Genomic DNA, 17,651 nt, shown 5'->3' on the forward strand with positions numbered 1-17,651 from the left:
AGGAGTCAGTACAGCGAGTCGGTCACTGATCTACCAGCACGTCTCCACTGAGTCTCAAGACTATGCTATTCAGGAGGGCCCTACACATTCCCGCACCTCCGATTAGCACGGTTGGTTGCGTACGGTGCGAAATAAGTTAAACGTAGAAGCATACCACGATCTCTCTGCGCGTGTGATTTCTAATTTATAAATGGGTGTTTGGCTTCATGTAAAAGATTTCCCGGAGAAAACCCCAACACTGACATCAGTGAGGGGCAGAGTGCCATCTGTAACCCAGCCACGTGCCCCACTCGCTCAGTTTGATCGCTTTTGGTGGGGAGAAGAGAGTAATAATTACGTGATGCCATCCTCTCTGCCACAAGGTGCTGCACCCACTGCTTAATTTATTAGCAAATATCTCCTCCGAGCGGCTGGTAGGGTGGAGTAGGTAGCACGTAACGAGTAGCAGAAGCGATAGCGAGATGCATCGTGGACGTGGTGTGCCGCGTAGGGATACTTTCCAGTTCGCCGACCCAAACAAACTCCACCGAAACTAAGCCCTGGAGTGCACGGCTATGTATTTATCTCTGGGAAGACAAATGCGGTCGGTTGGGGGGGGTGATCTCTTTCTGCTCACCATGGGGTTGTGCATCTGGGTCCCAGGTGCCCCCCGCGGAGAGGGGGTTCCCAGCTCCGCCGCCCCCGAGGCTTTGGGGGGACTCGCCCCCCGGCAGGTCAGCCAGCCCCTGGAGGCCCAGGTCGGCGTCTGAGGGCCCCAGCTCCTCCGCCAAGTAGTCAAAAGTGCCTGCGGAGTCGGGGGGCACCAGGGGGTCAGGCATGCTCTATGCCCACTTTTCCGTTTTTTGTTCCACTTGCTTCGGTCACGACCATGTTTCTGATCTATGACAGAGCGGCGAGCACGCGTTGACTGCCGCGATTTACTTCCGCGGACAAACGCACATGGGAAGAAATTACAGACCCCATGCGTGTGTACGAGTCTTCTTGTTTGAATTGATAAGTGAACATTTCACCGTTATGTCGGGAATCCACATCTAGACCAGGGGAGGAGGGCAAGGGGAGGTGAGTGAGGGGGGTGGATGCGCAGACCCATGACTGGGGTCACCGCGCGGGAGAAGGAATGTCAACTCTCAGGGTCAAGTGGGGCCAGCTGTGGTTTGGTGACTTGGAACTGGGTCCCGTGCTCGCGGCTCCAGGTTGAGGAGGCAACAAACTCCACCTCGGGTTTTAATTCTCAGGTGATGATGTGTACAGGTAGCGTCATTCATTATTGCGTTAATAGATGATGCTGATGCCGATGATGATCCTGATTATGTCGATGATGATGATGATGTTGACCCAGTGCTAGGCTCCACCAGACCACGTCCCCCTGGGAGATGTGTGGGCCGCAAGCGCCCTTCCGCTGGGGACATTCCCGAGGATTAAGTCATAGCCAGCGTCTATGGATCTCTATGCATGCCTATAAGTCTCTGTGTGAGTCTATGGTACTCTAAGTCTGGATGTCTACGCGAGTCTATGTATCTCTATGCGAGTCTATGGGTCTTTATGCGAGTCTATGTATCTCTGTGGGAGTCTATGGGTCTCTATGCGAGTCTATGGGTCTCTGCGAGTCTGTGTATCTCTGTGGGAGTCTATGGGTCTCTATGCGAGTCTATGGGTCTCTATGCGAGTCTATGTATCTCTGTGGGAGTCTATGGGTCTCTATGCGAGTCTATGTGTCTGTGAGAAAGCGCTGACGGTGAAGCTATCGCCAGCACAGAGCAGTTCCTCAGTAGCTTCACCTGCACGCGCCATCAGCTGAAACTCCACAACCCGGCTTGGAGCCATTGACCGGCCCTGGATAACAAACCAAGAGGAATCTGATTGGGCCCCTACCCCGAGTCCCACTGCCTCCCTCGCCCCTACTTCCCCCGTCTCCCTCTCACCTGGAGCTCCCGTCGACAGGTACATCTGCCCCGGGGAGGAGTTGAATCGCGCGGCTGAAATTCACGGACAGACGAAGGAATCAGGTCAGAGGTGCAGCCCTCGTTTTGAGATGAACGAGCAGAGAAACGGACACGTTACAGACACGTACAGACGCGTTACAGACACGTAGAGACACGTACAGACACGTTACAGGCACGTACAGACACGTTACAGACGCGTACAGACACGTTACAGGCACGTACAGACACGTACAGACACGTAAAGACACGTACGGACAGACACATTACAGACACGTTACAGACACGTACAGACGTTACAGACACGTACAGATGCGTTACAGACACGTTACAGACACGTTACAGACAAGTTACAGACACGTTACAGACAAGTTACAGACACGTTACAGACAAGTTACAGACACGTACAGACGCGTTACAGACGCGTTACAGACACGTTACAGACACGTACAGACACGTTACAGACGCGTACAGACACGTTACAGGCACGTACAGACACGTAAAGACACGTACATACACTTAGAGACACATTACAGACACGTTACAGACACGTCGTTACAGATGCGTTACAGACACGTACAGACACGTTACAGACGCGTACAGACACGTTACAGGCACGTACAGACACGTAGAGACACGTACAGACACGTTACAGACACGTAAAGACACGTACAGACACTTACAGACACATTACAGATACGTTACAGACACGTACAGACACGTTACAGACACGTACAGATGCGTTACAGACACGTTACAGACACGTTACAGACGCGTTACAGACACGTTACAGACAAGTTACAGACACGTTACAGACACGTACAAACGCGTTACAGACGCGTTACAGACACGTTACAGACACGTTACATACACGTTACAGACGCGTTACCCACTCGCATGGACACGTGCACGCACAGAAACACACGGACATGGGCACATCAGGGCCGCCCAGAGGATTTGTTCATCCCTGATCAAAAAAATTAGGTCGATTGTATGGGGAGGGAGGGGGGCGTCTTTGTGCGAGACGTGGGTAAATGCCCCCCCCCTTTTGCGCCCCCCCGCCCCTCCCCCATCTGGTGACCCTGCGCACACTTCAACCATGGAGCGGTCCGATACCGCTCACTTAGAAACCCGAGCCAAGTGACCCCACACCCCAATCCCTCCATGGGCTCCTCGGTGCGCCGCACACCCAGGCACCGAATCCAGGCTGAACAAACACACACCTGAACCCCCACTCCCAGACACCTGAACCCCCACTCCCAGACACCTGAACCCCCACTCCCAGACACCTGAACCCCCACTCCCAGACACCTGAACCCCCACTCCCAGACACCTGAACCCCCACTCCCAGACACCTGAACCCCCACTCCCAGACACCTGAACCCCCACTCCCAGACACCTGAACCCCCACTCCCAGACACCTGAACCCCCACTCCCAGACACCTGAACCCCCACTCCCAGACACCTGAACCCCCACTCCCAGACACCTGCACCCCCACTCCCAGACACCTGAACCCCCACTCCCAGACACCTGAACCCCCACTCCCAGACACCTGAACCCCCACTCCCAGACACCTGAACCCCCACTCCCAGACACCTGCACCCCCACTCCCAGACACCTGAACCCCCACTCCCAGACACCTGAACCCCCACTCCCAGACACCTGAACCCCCACTCCCAGACACCTGAACCCCCACTCCCAGACACCTGAACCCCCACTCCCAGATACCTGAACCCCCACTCCCAGACACCTGAACCCCCACTCCCAGACACCTGAACCCCCACTCCCAGACACCTGAACCCCCACTTCCAGACACCTGAACCCCCACTCCCAGATACCTGAACCCCCACTCCCAGACACCTGAACCCCCACTCCCAGACACCTGAACCCCCACTACCAGACACCTGAACCCCCACTCCCAGACACCTGAACCCCCACTCCCAGACACCTGAACCCCCACTCCCAGACACCTGAACCCCAACTCCCAGACACCTGAACCCCCACTCCCAGACACCTGAACCCCCACTCTCAGACACCAGGTCCACACTGCACACCCAGCACACACACTGCACACCCAACACACACACTGCACACCCAACACACACACTGCACACCCAACACACACACTGCACACTCAACACACACACTGCACACTCAACACACACAGACTGCACACTCAACACACACACTACACACTCAACACACATACTGCACATCCAACACACACACTGCACACTCAACACACACACTGCACACTCAACACACAGACTGCACACTCTGCACATACACTGCACACTCAACACACACACTGCACACTCAACACACTGCACACTCAACACACAGACTGCACACTCAACACACACACTGCACACTCAACACACACACTGCACACTCAACACAGACTGCACACTCAACACACACACACTGCACACTCAACACACACACTGCACACTCAACACACACAGACTGCACACTCAACACACACACTGCGCACTCAACACACACTACGCACTCAACACACACACTGCACACCCAACACACACACTGCACACTCAACACACAGACTGCACCACCGAAACACACACACTGCACACTCAACACACACACTGCACACCCAACACACACAGACTGCACACCCAACACACACTGCACACTCAACACACAAAGACTGCACACTCAACACACACACTGCACACCCAACACACACACACTGCACACTCAACACACACAGACTGCACACTCAACACACACAGACTGCACACTCAACACACACACTGCACACTCAACACACACACTGCACACCCAACACACACACTGCACACTCAACACACAGACTGCACACCCAACACACACACTGCACACTCAACACACAGACTGCACACTCAACACACACAGACTGCACACTCAACACACAGACTGCACCCCAACACACACACTGCACACTCAACACACTCAACACACACACTGCACACCCAACACACACACTGCAAACTCAACACACAGACTGCACACTCAACACACACTGCACACTCAACACACACAGACTGCACACTCAACACACACACTGCACACTCAACACACATACTGCACACTCAACACACACACTGCACACTCAACACAGACTGCACACTCAACACACACACACTGCACACTCAACACACACACTGCACACTCAACACACTACACACTCAACACAGACTGCACACTCAACACACACACTACACACTCAACACACACACTGCACACTCAACACACACACACTGCACAATCAACACACACACTGCACACTCAACACACAGACTGCACACTCAACACACACACTGCACACTCAACACAGACTGCACACTCAACACACACACACTACACACTCAACACAGACTGCACACTCAACACACACACTACACACTCAACACACACACTGCACACTCAACACAAACACTGCACACCCAACACACACACTGCACACCCAACACACACACTACACACTCAACACACAAGACACACTGCACACCCAACACACACACTACACACTCAACACACACACTACACACTCAACACACACACTATACACTCAACACACAGACTGCACACTCAACACACTGCACACTCAACACACACACTGCACACTCAACACACACTAAACACACACACTGCACACTCAACACACAGACTGCACTCTCAACAAACGCACTACACACTCAACACAGACTGCACACTTAACACACACTACACACTCAACACACACACTGCACACTCAACACACTCAACACACACACTGCACACTCAATACACACACTGCACACTCAACACACACACTGCACACTCAACACACACACTGCACACTCAACACAGACTGCACACTCAACACACACACACTACACACTCAACACAGACTGCACACTCAACACACACACTACACACTCAACACACACACTGCACACTCAACACACACACTGCACACCCAACACACACACTGCACACCCAACACACACACTACACACTCAACACACAAGACACACTGCACACCCAACACACACACTACACACTCAACACACACACTACACACTCAACACACACACTATACACTCAACACACAGACTGCACACTCAACACACTGCACACTCAACACACACACTGCACACTCAACACACACTAAACACACACACTGCACACTCAACACACAGACTGCACTCTCAACAAACGCACTACACACTCAACACAGACTGCACACTTAACACACACTACACACTCAACACACACACTGCACACTCAACACACACAACACACACACTGCACACTCAACACACACACTGCACACTCAACACACACACTGCACACACAACACACACACTGCACACTCAACACACACACTGCACACTCAACACACACACTGCACACTCAATACACACACTGCACACTCAACACACAGACTGCACACTCAACACACACATTGCACACTCAACACACATACTGCACACTCAACACACACACTGCACACTCAACACAGACTGCACACTCAACACACACACACTGCACACTCAACACACACACTGCACACTCAACACACTACACACTCAACACAGACTGCACACTCAACACACACACTACACACTCAACACACACACTGCACACTCAACACACACACACTGCACAATCAACACACACACTGCACACTCAACACACAGACTGCACACTCAACACACACACTGCACACTCAACACAGACTGCACACTCAACACACACACACTACACACTCAACACAGACTGCACACTCAACACACACACTACACACTCAACACACACACTGCACACTCAACACACACACTGCACACCCAACACACACACTGCACACCCAACACACACACTACACACTCAACACACAACACACACACTGCACACCCAACACACACACTACACACTCAACACACACACTACACACTCAACACACACACTATACACTCAACACACAGACTGCACACTCAACACACACACTGCACACTCAACACACACACTGCACACTCAACACACACTAAACACACACACTGCACACTCAACACACAGACTGCACTCTCAACAAACGCACTACACACTCAACACAGACTGCACACTTAACACACACTACACACTCAACACACACACTGCACACTCAACACACACAACACACACACTGCACACTAAACACACACACTGCACACTCAACACACACACTGCACACTCAACACACACAACACACACACTGCACACTAAACACACACACTGCACACTCAACACACACACTGCACACTCAACACACACACTGCACACTCAACACACAGACTGCACACTCAACACACACACTGCACACTCAACACACACACTGCACACTAAACACACACACTGCACACTCAACACACACTACACACTCAACACACACACTGCACACTCAACACACACAACACACAGACTGCACACTCAACACACACACTGCACACTCAACACACATACTGCACACTCAACACACACACTGCACACTCAACACAGACTGCACACTCAACACACACACACTGCACACTCAACACACACACTGCACACTCAACACACACACTGCACACTCAACACACAGACTGCACGCCCTTCCCTATCGGCCCCCCTCAAACACCCATCCCGTGCCCCCCTGAGCCCCCCCCTCCACCGCGCACCCGAGCGCCACACGTCGAGGTGCGCGTGGAGAAGTTCCCCGGCGCGGGACGCCCGCAGGCGGAAATCTTCCTCGCTGAGCAGGCAGAGGCTCGCGCCGTCCATACGCAGGAAGTCGAGGCACAGGGGCCCCAGGCCGTACTGGTGCACGCTCCACGCCAGCCACTTGTCCACGTGGCGACACGACCACGACTCGGGGTCTGCGGTGGACAAGGCGAGGGGGCGGAGTGGGGGGGTGAGAGACAACACGGATAAGCGGGACGCGCGGGTGTACGTGAGAGAGAGCAGGGGGCGAGTGTGGAAGACGTCAGAGGTGAGTTGATTCCGGGGCCACGTTGCTTAGGTGTAGGGGAGTCAGTGATGGCTTTGGCCACGGCAACATCATCATGAGTCCTTGATCAGCGATGGGAGATGCGAAGACCGGTGATGATGGGAGATGTGTGTGGATCACGCAATAGGACAATGCGACGAGATACATATGAAGGTTAAGCGATGGGAAATGTGTGGTTATCTCTCGATGGGCGATGTCTGTGTGTGTGTCACGTGGGGGGGGGGGGGGGTTGCTGTGGAGTCGCGCGCCGCACGCGCCGCGCGCGCTCCCCGTGAAGGATTCGGCGCGCGACTCCGCGGGGTTCAAAATCGATCATCGATCATCGGTGCTCGGCAGCAGCTGGCGAAGGGCATCCCCCTACCCCCTTGCGTTTGTCCCTCTCATCACCCCCCTCTGCCCGCTCCCCGCAGAGGAGGAGGAGATTGATTTGTATTCAGATAGCTATGAAGAAGAGTAGACGGGTGTGAGGAGGTAGAGGACGTGGCGGGGTATGATGATGATGACCAAGAGGAGGAGTATGATGATGACGATGACCAGAAGGAGGGGTATGATGATGATGATGACCAGGAGGAGGGGTATGATGATGCTGACCAAGAGGAGGGGTATGGCGATGATGATCAAGTGTATGAGGTGGAGGGGGATGATGTTGATGGATGCAAGGCGCATAGGCCCGCGCGTGTCGGCGCCTCTCCATCCCAGCCCAGATCTTTGCGCCGCCAGCGGAAAATGACACTCGCCCCCCCTCGCCCCTCCCCCCACCTCCTCGTTAGCGCTGAGAGGCCGCGAGAGGGGAGAGGCGGGGGGTCTGGAGTGTCCCACCTGCCCACGAGGCCGACCCCGCGCCTCCACATGTCCCCTCCAGAGGCCATAGTGGACACGTGTTCTCACGAGAGGCCCTCACGGCGCGCTCACAGACGCGCGCCGTGCGTAACCACCGCCCTCCCCTTCCTCCCCGTCCTCCTCTCCTCCCCTCTACGCCTTTCTCAGTCGCGTAGTGCGGTAGGCATGGGCCGCCCTGGTGCAAGAAATTAGATCCCGCAACCCCGCCGCCCTCCCTCTTCAATGTCGCTCCTCTCCGTAGCCCTGCGTCTCTGGCTCCCTCCGTCCCGTGGGTCCGGTGCAGTTGCACCGCCTGCGCACTCGATAGCTATGCCACTGCGCCTCCCCTCTCCCGTTCACTCTCCCTCCTCTATCCCCCCCCATCACTCTTCTCTCCCCCGCTGCCTTCGCTCTTCATCTCCATCTCGCCCTGCCTCTCTCTCTCCCTCGCTCTCATCTCTCGCTCTCTCTACCCCCTCCCCTCCCTCTCCCCTCTCCTCGAGTCTCGCTCCGCTGCCCGTGAGGGTTCTCCTCTGCCGCAGCCCTCGCTCCCTCTCCACTCTCGTGTATTACACTTGTTTCTCTTTTGTGCGCCCAAATGTAGCTGCCTTTGTTGCTTGATTCGCTCAGCCCGTGGAGTGACCTCCCGCTCTCGAGAGCGAGCGGCGCGGCTCTCGCACAGAGCAGCAGCCGCCGCCGCTGGCTCTCTCCATCCAGTGAAGGAGTTGCTGGAATATTGGGTGCGGAAATGTTTTAACTTTTTTGGCGCGGGGTGGGGGGGGCGTGAGTTTCTCCGACGGAATGCGATCAAAGGGCAGCGCTGCGTGCTCGGGTCAGGTCATGGATTGCAGGTGGCGGGCCGGTGTGTGGGTGGGTGTGGGTGGGCGAGTGGTGAAGGGTTAGGGTCACGGTGAGGTTTTGGGCTAGGGTTAGAATTGCGGTCAGGGTTATAGTCAGGATTAGGGTTGAGGTTGGGCAAGGTTAAAGGGGTCAGTGTTTGGGTTAGAGTTGAGGTCAAGATCAGGATTAGGGTGAGGAACCCTGGAGAAACCCCACCACGCATGAGGGGATGCCACTCAGAGCTCCTCCGCTACGCAGACGGCATCGGGAGCCTACTTGCTGTACCGCCATCTCCTATAACCGCCGCCTCACAGCCCAGCGAGTTCGCGAGTGTCACACAGATCTCAGTGATCCACAAGCCACCGCCTCCCAGGTGCTGGGTCACAGGCGTGTGTCACCGCCGCGCCCCCGGGACAGGCTGTGGGTGAGTAGCTGTGAGTAGCGGTAAGTAGCGGTAAGTAGCGGGATGCCCGTGCCAAGGATTGTAGCCCGTGACTCCCCCTGAGCCTGTGGTCTTGGTGGGTCGTGGTCTTATTCGTCCTCTTCTTCGTCGTATTTCCTGTCCAACCCATATCGTCTCTTCCCAATATTCTGCACAGGCCACCGCTTCTGGTGTTGGCATTGTGGTGCTGCAGGGGATCCCAGCAGATGATCCATGGTTTTCTTCTCCTGACAAGCACATTGTTCGGTTGCGCAGAATCCCCGTGATATCATGAGAGAGTTGCATCTGCCGAAACACACTCTCGGCCTGTTTAGGCTCCGCCATGTGAGCCATTTGGAATTGGAGCCAGATGCGAGCTCCTCACGGGGGATGATTCCTCTCTGACTTTGTTCGTGGTGACAGGTCATGTGACAATGCTGTTTGCCCTGTGGATATACTCGCCCCGCTATATGAATGTGGAATGTCCATCACTGCGGACTATAAACATGAATTGAGACGCTAAAGTAAACAAGAGGTGAGTGACCACTGAGACTTGATTTTGACAGCTCGTAAGCCTTGCTAGAGACGGGTCACAGGTCAACTCAGAGACCACGAGCCTCTTCGATCAAATAAACGTGAAGCGGCGTTTGTCTCTATTGGGAGACCCTAAGCCAGTCGTAAAAATTCCACATTGATATGGCAGAGTAGAACGCTTATGACGATATCACTTGCAGTGGCCCCGGTCTCCTCTGTTGTCAGAAGCTAAGCAGGCTGGAGCCTGGGTAGCACCTGGCCGGGTCCCCAACCGGGTGCCACAGGCAGCTGCGGGGCTGTGCTACGCGAGGCGGCCGCCAAAGGTTCAGCTAAAGCCGATGTTGTGTCAAGTGGATGTTTGACCATAATTCGCAACTGTGGCCTGTGTGGGCTGGTGAAGGAAGCGATGGGCCAACACCAGTCCAGACATCGCTCGCCATCACCGGGAATCGAACCAACATCGCTCGCCATCACCGGGAATCGAACCAACGTCGCTCGCCATCACCGGGAAATCGAACCGTCGCCGAGTTCACAGCGCTGAGCCGCCGCTCCGACCGTGCCACGCAGACTTTCAAAGCTCAGAGGCCGATAGTGTGCGCCTGGCCCGCACTGACCGGCGTGGTGAAGTATGCTTAAACAACTCCCGTGGCCGACACGGCGTCGCGAGACCCTCATCCAGCAGTGGAGTAACGAATGCCGCTGAGTTCGTGGTGTTACCCGACAAACGACTGAACACTGCGACACAGCGAGGCGAGGTTAATGCTGGCGAGTCGTGGGGGGCCGGGGGGGAGGCGGAGCGGGGTGGGGATCTACGGAGATGTCTTAATTAGCGCTTAGAGATGAGATCATCATGTTGGCACAGCACATCCATCTCGCCTTCTCTTGACCCCACATCTAACGCTCTATATACCTGTTTATTAGATTGTCGGAATCCAGGTTGCCACAATGTACTACCATTGTTATAGACAGGCGCACCTTGTACTTGTCTAGTGGTAGTGCCTTACGCCAATAAGCCCAACTCCAAGGCAGCCGAGCTGCAGCGCTCCGGAATATTCTTGAGTGAGAAATTAAGCCACGGGTAAGCTGCGGTGTTGGTGACGTCATCGAAGCGCCCCCCCCCCACCCCCCACTCCGCCCCCCCCCCCCCCAAACTTAGACTTGGAAGCCAATCCGCTTAGACGAACTCGCCGCTAGGAAAAGCAAACAGCGCCGAAGAGTGTACTCGCGGACTCGGTTCACCGGACGCGCCCGCCTGATTCCACACAAGCCCCCATCCTTCACGCCGGGCTTACGGGGCTAGCGATGGCGTGGTCATTGTCATCGCGGTGATGCGCTGTGGAAAATAACTCTGAGTGGAATTGCAGTCAACGTTTCCAGCTGTGGCGCGCGGCGAATGCCTCCGCAGTGCCGTGCACCCGACTGGGTTGCAGCGGCCAGCGCCTCGCGTGGGTACGAGGCGACGGAATGGATGCTCGGAAGTAGTTCTGCGAGGTCAAGTCCGACCCGTCGTGCGGACTATCGACATTTGTGGCCTCGGTCAAAATCTCCTGCAACTGGGCCTGCTGCACGCATTGTCGCTCGCCAAGTGGCCCAACCACTCATCCAGCACATTAAGGAACATAAATCCACGCTCTTACACGTTGATCATCGTAACCAGAGTGTTCATCTATTCAACCTATCAACACCCACACATCGTAACCAGTGTTCATCTATTCAACCTATCAACACCCACACATCGTAACCAGAGTGTTCATCTATTCAACCTATCAACACCCACACATCGTAACTAGAGTGTTCATCTATTCAACCTATCAACACCCACACATCGTAACAAGAATGTTAATCTATTCAACCTATCAACACCCACACATCGTAACCAGAATGTTAATCTATTCAACCTATCAACACCCACACATCATAACCAGAGTGTTCATCTTTTCAACCTATCAACACCCACACTTCGTAACCAGAGTGGTCATCTATTCAACCTATCAACACCCACAGATCATAACGTGTTCATCTATTCAACCTATCAACACCCCACCAAGTCCCCAGAGTCGTGTTTCAGGAGGGTCCTGCGTTGTTGAGACGTTTGGCCATTTCCACTCGTGCGTGATTTGATCGGTATAATCTGGCAGAAAATCGGAGTGATCCCGAGAAAACCCACAAACCTCACAGGTGAAGTGAAGAATCCATTGCTGTACATTCTGATCACCACGTGCTAACCAGGCTCAAAGCTCGTGTTGGGGATGAGTGGTCGACACAGAACCAACGGAGAGATTCGCGCCGCGCGTGGCTTCTGACCTGCGGGTACGTGGAGGAGCGAGCAGGCCACCTCGATGTCCTTGACCACCTCGCGGATGATGAGCGCCTGCATGTGTCCCATGCTCTTGTCCAGCTCTCCGAGGTCCAGCAGCGAAGCCGCCGAGTCGTGCAGCCCAAGCGACTGCGCTTCCAGCGGCTTTGCGGGGCCCCGGGGGTCCTCGTGCATGAGGCCCTGCGGGGACGCGAGCTGCAGCTGGGGGGAGTCGTGGGACCCCAACGACCCCTGCAGCGCCGGCGGGGGGCATTGGAGGCCCCCGCGGAGGCCTGGCGAGGAGGCCCCCCCTCCGTAGGGCCCGTCGTGGAGCGGAGCGGGGGACTCGGCGGGGTCGTGGAGGCCCTGGCTGCAGGAGAAGGGCCCCCCGTGGTGCAGGAATGCCTCCATGTCGGCGAGGCCCGCGGGGTCTCCGCGCGCCACCAGCCCCTTGAGCTCCTCCTGCGGGCAGTGGAGGCGCCAGGCGTTAGCGAGCGCAGCAAACGCGTAGGGCTCCAATAAGCTCAAGGGGAACTCTTCCGCACCCATGGAAACAAAACTATGGGTACAATGAGCATGAGCTCAACATTATCTATCATTTTGCAATATCGTTCTTGTCATAGTAATGTGGAATTTTCACTCAATACAGTCTCGCCGGGCAGGGCTGTGTGCGGTGGAGGAGAGTAAATGTCAGCACCCCTCTCCACCCATGCCCCGCTACGCGAGCAGGGCAATCGCAACACCGCTCGATGGATTCCGAATTGTGTTCGCGGAGTGAGAGTGATTTCTGCTGCCTTCCCGTGTGAACGCGATCGCCGTTGTAGACGATTGATACGCGGCGAGATTTTTCAAAAATTCGGACAAAAAAGCGACATTCGCCAACGACCCGTGAAACCGGGTCCTGCCACTTTCACCATCGTCACCACCAGTCACGACCAATCCACTGCTGGATGAAAGCTCTCACCGCAATTTGCCACTATTCCACTGTCACGTGACTTAGACTCCATAGCTTCCAGTCTACATTGCTGCGCACTTACGTGACCAACTTAGATCAATTAGTGGCACGAGTCTCAGGTCGCATCACAGGGGTTCCCCGTGGGGGTCCACGGGGGTCCATCGCGATGGGGAGGGGAGTCCGAGGGGGTCCACAGGGGTCCGCATACCTGAAGCGACGAGAGGGGCGCGGGGTCCGGGTACAGAGATCCCGGGTCGTCGCTGTCGCCGTTCATGAGACGTGGCGGAGTTGTGGGGGGGGGGGGGGCGGTGGTGGCGGGGGGGGGGGCTTCTGTCCTCGCTGGGAAGGAGGGGGCCGCCCGGGGGGGGCACTTGGCCCGGTTGGGGCCCAGAAGAGCACGTCAGGTCACTGTGGGGGTCACTGTGGGTGAACAGCAAAAGCGTTAAGTTAACGGCTCACATCGGACGCGTCTATCACAGAACACTGCGAGTATCATAATTCACAACTACTTATGATAATCAATAAACAAAAGCGGAATAACGTACATCTTTTAGTCGAGCCAAGGATCGAAAATTTTAAATGATCCTCCACGCCGTGTCGGTCATGGGGGTTATTTGCCCATACTTCAACACGCTGGCAAATGCGGGTTGCTAAGGAGTAGTGGCTCATGACCGATTCAGATATCAACAGGCCACTGATCTTAACCGTGGCTGAGAATCGAACTCTACATTCATGGCCACGCGCGCTAGCAATAAGCGCCGTGCGCCGCTATAAGGAATTGTGGCTTTAACAACGATGGTGACCAAACATCATAACCACCACCATCATCATCATCGCCACCATCATCATCGTCCCACGCGTGAGGTCGCGACACAGGAGCGGAGCCTCACCGGGGTCTCGCAGCGAAGCCCACGTGAGAAGGTGTCCAGCCGGAGGTGTTTCTGGTTGAGAAGATCCCACGGGTGGAGATGTCTTTGAGTGAAGAGATCCCGCAGATGCTTTTTGGTGAGATTATCACTCGAGTGAAGGTCTCTCCGCCGGAGATCTATTGAGATGAGAAAATGCCAGATATAGCGGTCTCTAGATGAGAAGGCGCAACAGCTGGGTGATTCTGTGGTTGAGATCGTCTCCCAGCTATGGACGTTTCTGGATGAGGCACGGAGTGACCTTCAACTGACGACGTCTTGGACCGTCAACTGGTGGGTGGGGGGTGTGGAGGTGTCTGGATAGAGCTGAGGTCGCACAACTGTCGCCCTCTAGTTGATGATAACGCCCCGAGCACTGGAGGCGTTTTTTGGAGGAGGAGGTCCGCCAGTAGTCGGTGTCTCGGAGGCCGTGGGCTCGAGTGAACGGGAGTCGGGGCACGGGCGCCCTACTCCTCCTGTTGCTGCACTCGAGAGCGTGGTGGGGGCGGATCAATAGCGAGCCCGTCAACTCCTCTCGCGCAAACTTGACGCTCGGCTCAGGCACGGCACCTGTTTGTCATTTTGCTGAAATAACTTTTTTTGGGGGCTCAGCTCTGAGTGCCGTTTGTATTGATTCCGTGCATGACGCCCCAGCGGACAGATTACACACGGGCTGTGCTGCGGGCACTTCAAACAGCGCCACTCCACATCGCCACGGCTGTAATCTCGCCCTATTATTGTCCCCGACGCGGCTAATGTAAGGAGCCGCGAGAGTCCCGCCGTCCGGGGAACCTTGCCGCTCCACGCAAAGCCAAATGAAATATCGCCTCTGTGTCAACACGCGCGCTCCCAGGCTCCGGACGGCGTGGGGAAGTCGTGAATCGCTGCTCTCGGGCCGACGAGACCGAAGAGAGCGAGATGCTGCGTCGGGCGAGGGGGTTGTTGGTCTAGCGGAGTGACCCCCTCTGGGGGAGGCGCACTCGTGCCGCAGGTAGCCCCCCCCCCCTTCCCTCCACGAGAAAATCCACCACCTCCCCCCCACCTCCTATTCTCACCTCCCTCCTTACCTGTCCCCCAGCCCCCTGCGATGTGAAGTTTAAAGAGTAAATGTCGCGGGAGTGAATGCGTCACTGATGTCAAGACGCGTGTCGGGTCAGTGCAGCAGCGCTCGGCTGCGAGAATTCCCCCCCTCTCCTGCACTCATCAACTGCAGCCCCCTTCCCCTCCAGACCCCAGACCCCCCACGCCCCCCGCTGTGTAGATGCAGCTGGATACAAGAGCACAGGGATGCTGCTGCTGCTGCCACAGTGGTGTCATGGACAGCACGCTGGACTTGCTATCCAGAGGTCGCCTGGTCGATCCGCTGACGCGCCAGTTGAGACATTGGTGCCAGTTTCTTGAATCCTCACCGCTGCTTGTCCGCCCATGAATGGGAACCACCGCTGTTGGTCTATCGGCAGGTCGCGTGTGATGAGGTAGAGTGTGGGCACTCCCGCCTCTTCCAACAACACGTCTCATCTACCTGAAAGAGTCGGCCGAATTCCATCTGGTGCCCGAAAATAAGCAACTGCGAAACGAGGGAAAATATACCACGCGATAACGTTGGCCGCCATGCGGTTTGTACGTCAGCGCGTGCCGGTCAGCGCATTAGTTCCTTACGTCATTACATCCACGGACACGGTGTCGTGATTAGCGCACTGTGCTAGGAACCCAGCGATCCGAGTTCCAGTATTAGTGGCGAATATCTGAACCGAACCTGGAACTCCCTGAGGTCTACTAATCCCTAAATGAATATTCCGTGTGTAAACATCACCACTGGGAAGACAAAGGCGGCCAGGCTTGGTGTGTGCCTACTTACTCCCATGTGTGCTGTTCTGGCCTTAATAGGTGCTCGCTAACAGCACTTGGCCCAACAGTCTGTTAAAAGCGAAATGGGGAATATTGTCTGTTTGTTTTCTCTGTATGTATGCGTGTGTAGAAGTGTGTATGTGTGCGTATTTGCATTTGAGTGCGTGTGTGTGCGTGTACGTACATATGTCTACGTGTGTGTATATTTGTATAAGCCTGCATGTCTATATTTGTGTATGCATGCATAAATGCGTATGCATGAGTGCTATTGTGTGTATGAGTGTATTTATATCTTTGTCAGTGTATGAGTGGGTGTGTCCATCTGTATGTGTGCGTGTGTGGTTATGTTTGCGCGTGTGTACATGTGTTTAAGTGTGTGTCTATACGTCTGTATATATAGTGGGGAGCGGTAGTGTAGCGGTTAGCGCGCTGCGCTATGAACCTGGCGCCCCGGGTTCCATTTACGCTCACGGCCAACACCAGTGACGATTATCTGAACCGGTCCCGGGCCTCCCCTAGGTTGACTCAGCCTCAAATGAGTACCTGGTGAGATGTATAAACTTCGCCACTAGGGAGACAAAGGCGGCCGGGCGTGGTGTTGTCCACCCACCCCCCTCGTGTACCGTGCCGGCCTTTATAGGTGCTCGCTAAAAGCACTTGCCCCTACAGTCTGTTAAGGCTTTACGGGGGATCTTTGTCTATATATTTGTATATTTATTACGTTTCTGTAACCTCTGCACTTAGTGGGGAGCGGTGGTGCAGTGGTTAGCGCTGTGCGCTACGGACCCAGAGTTTGATTCCCGCTCTCAGCCAACATCAGTCACGAGTGTCTGAGCTGGTCCTCCGCCTCGCATAGGTCGACTCAGTCTTAAATTAAGACTCGCTGCTTTGTGTTGCGTTTTGACCAAGGATGGACTGTGCGTTATAAATTATTATTATTATTGTTATAGTAATTATAAGAATTAGTATTATTGTTAGTATTATAATTATTGTTATGTTTGTTAAACGTCAGCACTGGAAAGACAACGGCGGCCGCGCGTGGTGCTGCCACCCACCGCCCCATCTGCTGTGCCAGCCTCCATCGG

At 55.0% G+C, this 17,651-nt stretch overlaps 1 protein-coding gene across 1 annotated transcript; it reads right to left on the reverse strand.

Moving 5' to 3' along the window:
* Positions 1–3,969: 3,969 nt before the first annotated feature.
* LOC142924044 (SAM pointed domain-containing Ets transcription factor-like) lies at positions 3,970–13,407 on the reverse strand. Its single transcript, XM_076065497.1, has 3 exons — positions 12,867–13,407; positions 7,620–7,817; positions 3,970–4,007 (listed from the first exon to the last, which is right to left on the reverse strand). Exons 1-3 carry the CDS (start codon positions 13,405–13,407, stop codon positions 3,970–3,972), a joined length of 777 nt encoding a protein of 258 aa, XP_075921612.1.
* Between the last annotated feature and the right edge of the window lie 4,244 nt (positions 13,408–17,651).

This window comes from Petromyzon marinus, chromosome 7, assembly GCF_048934315.1.
Source record: "Petromyzon marinus isolate PM22_M1 ecotype Great Lakes invasive population chromosome 7, UKy_Petmar_22M1.pri1.0, whole genome shotgun sequence".
Lineage (NCBI taxonomy): Eukaryota > Metazoa > Chordata > Hyperoartia > Petromyzontiformes > Petromyzontidae > Petromyzon > Petromyzon marinus.

Excerpts from the sequence above, each read along its gene's own strand:
- LOC142924044 (XM_076065497.1), bottom strand. The coding sequence starts at position 13,407 with ATGGGTGCGGAAGAGTTCCCCTTGAGCTTATTGGAGCCCTACGCGTTT. Across the intron at positions 7,818-12,866 it reads GCTCCTCCACGTACCCGCAG|ACCCCGAGTCGTGGTCGTGT; the intron begins GTCAGAAGCCAC and ends TGTCCACCGCAG. Across the intron at positions 4,008-7,619 it reads CCTCGACGTGTGGCGCTCGG|TGTGTGTGCTGGGTGTGCAG; the intron begins GTGCGCGGTGGA and ends TTGGGTGTGCAG.